The 4,653-nt window shown below is 30.6% G+C and overlaps 1 protein-coding gene across 2 annotated transcripts; it reads right to left on the bottom strand.

Moving 5' to 3' along the window:
• Positions 1–2,788: 2,788 nt before the first annotated feature.
• On the bottom strand, positions 2,789–3,709 carry LOC120082131. Of its 2 annotated transcripts, XM_039037373.1 has the most exons (3): positions 3,411–3,709; positions 3,192–3,321; positions 2,789–3,111 (listed from the first exon to the last, which is right to left on the bottom strand). In XM_039037373.1, exons 1-3 carry the CDS (start codon positions 3,520–3,522, stop codon positions 2,997–2,999), a joined length of 357 nt encoding a protein of 118 aa, XP_038893301.1. In that variant the 5' UTR covers positions 3,523–3,709; the 3' UTR covers positions 2,789–2,996. The 2 variants fall into 2 exon arrangements, with proteins under 2 accessions (XP_038893301.1, XP_038893300.1); XM_039037372.1 differs by having other exon boundaries at positions 2,883–3,321; positions 3,411–3,703.
• Between the last annotated feature and the right edge of the window lie 944 nt (positions 3,710–4,653).

Raw genomic sequence — 4,653 nt, 5'->3', positions numbered from 1 at the left:
TATCATGGTTAGTTTTGAATGAAAATTTGAATTTAAAGATAAATTACTCAAATTTTGGCCTAAAAAACTAATTAATTTTTTTAGTAGAAAGAAATAAATATAAATTAAAATAATCACATATATAATCTAAATTTTTCAATTTAAACATATACATTATCTTTCCTAATTAATAATCAAATTTGAATTTAAATGTAATATTTATATAATAATAATAATAACATAACATTAGATAATTATACTAAATAAATATGTAAAAGCTAAATGTGGGCGCGGGAGGGGGAACGGGGCGAGGCGGGCGCGGGGGCATTCCTGTCCCCATCCCCGTTTAGCTCACGGGAATTTTTTCCCCCACTCCCTCCTCCATTCTCTGCCTAATCGGGGAATCCCCGCCCCGTTCGGGACAAGGCCCCGCGGGGCCCGTTCCCGTGGGAAAATTGGATATCTCTACATGCAACCATCTTTTTTGCATGTTCACCTGCAATAAATAAAGAAGATTGGGGTGGAAGTGAGGCATGCATTCAAAGTGGTTTTTTTTAGAGAAATTCGTGCTGAAGAAAGAGTTCTTTAAACGAATTGATGTAGCTTCTTCCAAGTTTTGCTTGAACCCCACAACTCATTCTAAAGCTCCAAGAGGATAGTGGGGAATATCTTGAGGTGGTTCAAGGCAAGTTTTGGAGAAGACAACTGTTGAGGATCAAGATCTTGAAGAGTTCTACAAAGGTATGACTTCAAACTCTCATATATTAGATGAACATACTTTAGTTTCTGCCAAAATTAATGAATTAGAATGTTATTGATCCTTGTTACTTCCGCTGCATGTTAATTTACTCTTACAATGTATTATGCAACGGTTATCAATGTAGCTCCATAACTGGTATGCCTCTTTTATTTTGCTTAATAGATGTGTGAACTAATTGGATATTGGTTTCACTATCTCCTTTTCTCTATGATTAATTCGTTTGAAATTAAATAGTGCAAACTTTGGATTATTATTGAAGTGGTTTTTTAGCCTTTGAGTTTTCTTGTTCAACTTCATATTTAGAATAAAAGATTTGTTGCTTTCAATTAGATATTACTTGTATTTTCTGAACACAACTTCTTAATTTATTATTTTGTATTAGTATTTTATTGCCCATTTTCTAGTTGTTTATCAGAAAACCTCTTAGTTTGTTCATTTTTAATTTTTTCTTTTTCTTACTAGAATGCCCCTCCTCTTGAGAGAACATTTCTCAGAATGGGCTGATTTCAACATTGATGCATTCTCTACAATAACCCTTAAAGGCAATTCATATGCATATTCAGGCATAAGACCCACAAGATTTACTGGAAGCCTAATCATCGAGTTAAATTTCTTTTCATTATTGAGTTGAGTTGTTAGGTTTGATAACTTTGTTTAATTTGTATTTGTAAGTCTATAAGATATATTGTTGATTAGGTATAAGTCTCATTCTTTAAATTTTAGAGCTCTATGTATATATTGATCAATGTAACTTGTTGATAACTTAGATTTTAGAGCTCTATGTATATATTAATCAAGGTATTTTATTGTTGAAAGTTGAATTGTATATATAACAACAAATAAGATTTTATTTTGTGCATGTATAGATAAAAGAAAATTATTATTGATTTGTAGTGCATAAGTAAAAAAAAAGTGTAAATGTATTTTTATTTTTTCAATAATAAACCCATGACAGACATTTGATAACGAACAATTATTGATAAAAAAACAGGTGAAAAACCAATAATAAAGATGATGTTAAATGCCGGTTGAAAACTGACATTGAACATAATTGGCATTGAAATCTTGGTCATCTATAATGTCGGTTTTAAATCAATATTAAAGACTACCAACATAGAAGACCTTTTATAACATGATCTTCAATGTCGGTTTTCAACTTGTGCCCCTATAATGTCAGTCTTAAACCAACATTAAAGCCTAGTTTTATAATAATGTTTGGTTTTTTTTTTTTTTTTTGTATAAAATTGGACATATTAGCTTGTATTTGGAGAAAACTAAAAAGTATTGGTTCTTATCGATTTTTTATTTAACAAACAAATCAAAATCGAACCGAACTGAATCGAGGGTATATATATTCTTAAAAATAAACTGTTAGATATCTTTTAGTATCTTAATTATTATGGTATATATGTATTTGTCGTTTAGGGAAAAAAAAAAAAGATAATTTATCATGGCACTTGTATGTTTAAAAAAGTGCCATAAAAAACAAAATTTTCAAATTTCAACTTTTATATAATATATAGAGAGAGAAAAGAAATATACCCAATTTTAATATAAAATTAGCAAGAAGAACCAAATCAAAATAATGGTGAGAATAAAAAATTGGAAAATAAAAAGAAAATGCAAAAAAATCGAGAACTAGACCAATAATAAACGGAACCAAATAAAAACCAATCTATTTTGTTTTGTTCTTTATTAGATATTGGTTTGGATTCCATCTTTATAAAATTAAGACCCCATCTGATAACTATTTAGTTTTTTATTTTTATTTTTTAAAATTAAGTCTGAAATTTGGATGTGAAAATAAGGATTGTTTTCAAATATAAGAAAATGAATCAAAATTATTTACAAATAATAGTAAAATATCACGGTCTTCTATCGTGATCTATCACAGATAGACTGTGATATTTTATAAATATTTTTAGCATTTTTATTATTTAAAATGATTTTTTACGAAAATAATGCTCATAAGCTTAATTTTAAAAAATAAAATCGTGGGATTTAATTTTTTCTTGATTGGCACCAAATGGACAAAACCAGTATCACCCGTAATCAGTAGTATGCATGTATTATTATTATTATTATTATTTGAAACATACGAATGAATTATTAGAGCCACACATTTTTTTCTACAAAAAAATAATAATAACAAAGGCAAGTACCAGTAAAATGATTGTTTTGGAAATTGAAAATTAAAATATATATTTTTAAAAATGAAAATTCAAAATTCCAAAATGAAAATATAAACCCATTAAAATCATCCAATTACCAGAAATGACGTACTAAAAGAGCAACCAAACAGATGCCTAAAGATCCACCCACAAAAACAAGCCCAACTGCACCGCCAACCGTAGTCACCACCTCCAAGCACCCTGCAATTAGGGCAAATTTCTTCAAAATCTTACCATCAAAACTGCGATCGAACTTCGCGCCGTCGCTCATCGACAAATACCTCCAGCCATTATCGAATTCGAGTCCTCCGCGCCGTGCTGGAAGCGGAATCCGCCGCTCCTTCTTCCTCAAATCTTCCATTCTCGCTCTCAACACCGTCAAATTCGCGTCCACGATGTCCTTCTGATTCTCTGCAGAACATACAAAACAGATTTGTGTTTAAGAAAGTAAAGAGATGAAGATCGTCGATATTACAGAGACAGAGTGCGCGGCTAAGGACCTTCATCGCCGACGCCGCCGTGGCATCTCGGAGCTCTGCGGTGGTCGGACGGTCTTCGCCGCGTGGAAACTGGGCTGTGGAAATGAAACGATGGGAAACGAGCGGAAGCCATTTTGCACCATACTGTGTGTGTGGAAGTTGGTTGTGATTCGAACTAAAGCCTTCTATTTATATGATACTTGGTTACTTTGATGATAGTGATCAACCGCCGGACGAATAAGAGACGCTATAAGATCAAAAAAAAGGAAAGCCCGGGACTAAAATAGATATTTTCAAAAGTTGAGAGGTTAAAATGAAAATATATAAAATAAAAATTTAAAAATCAAAATAAAACTAGTGCTTACAAATTTTAAAATGAAGATTAAATAAGAAACATGTCTAAAGTATTAGTAGATATAGTATAATGTAAAAAGAAATTATAAACAAAATTTAGATATTTTATCCGTGATAAATTAGGGTTGGTAACGGGGACGGGATGGGGATTCTCTGTCGAGGAAATGGGTCCCCACGGAACCCATTCTTTTTTTTTCTAATATATATATATATAAATATAAAATATTTGTAATTAATATATATATATTGAAAATATAAAAAAAAATTAATCGGGGACGAGGTGGAGATACCATCCATGTCCCGACCGAGGACCAGTCAAACCGAGACTCGACCTTGCGAGGATTTTTCCAACCTTATGATAGACCATATCGTTGATAGAATGAATCTATCATTGAGATCATATCTCTAGTAAGAGTTTATTAACGATAAAAGCCTATTGCGGATAGACTTTACTATGTTTGCATTTTTTTTTTTTTAAATGGCAATAGGCTTTGCTATATTTGCAATTTTTTTAAAATTCTATTATATGGTTGGTTATTATCCTAAAAAATTAGGGTTCATAACTCAATTGATATAAAGTTCATACTATCGAGTTCAATTTTTCCACCATACATATTGTCAATATATAAAGAAAAATAATTGGTAGATCTTTACTATCTCGTGCAACTCATTTAAGTGTTCGGTCACACAAGTTATCACGTGATAAAAATTTTTTCTGAAGAAGATAAGTGTGTGTGATTGAAAGGTATGATGAAAATGGAAGTAGCGCTTTCAAGTATTATATATATAAAAATAATATAAACTAGTAGCTTTTTAGAAAAAGTTAAATGTATAGAATTATAATGTAAACCAATAGTTTTTATATAATTAAAATGTAAACCAATGGTTTTTAGAAAAGGTTAAATGTTTA

This window comes from Benincasa hispida, chromosome 7 (assembly GCF_009727055.1).
Source record: "Benincasa hispida cultivar B227 chromosome 7, ASM972705v1, whole genome shotgun sequence".
Classification (NCBI taxonomy): domain Eukaryota; kingdom Viridiplantae; phylum Streptophyta; class Magnoliopsida; order Cucurbitales; family Cucurbitaceae; genus Benincasa; species Benincasa hispida.
This window is presented reverse-complemented; position numbering and strand designations above follow the sequence as displayed.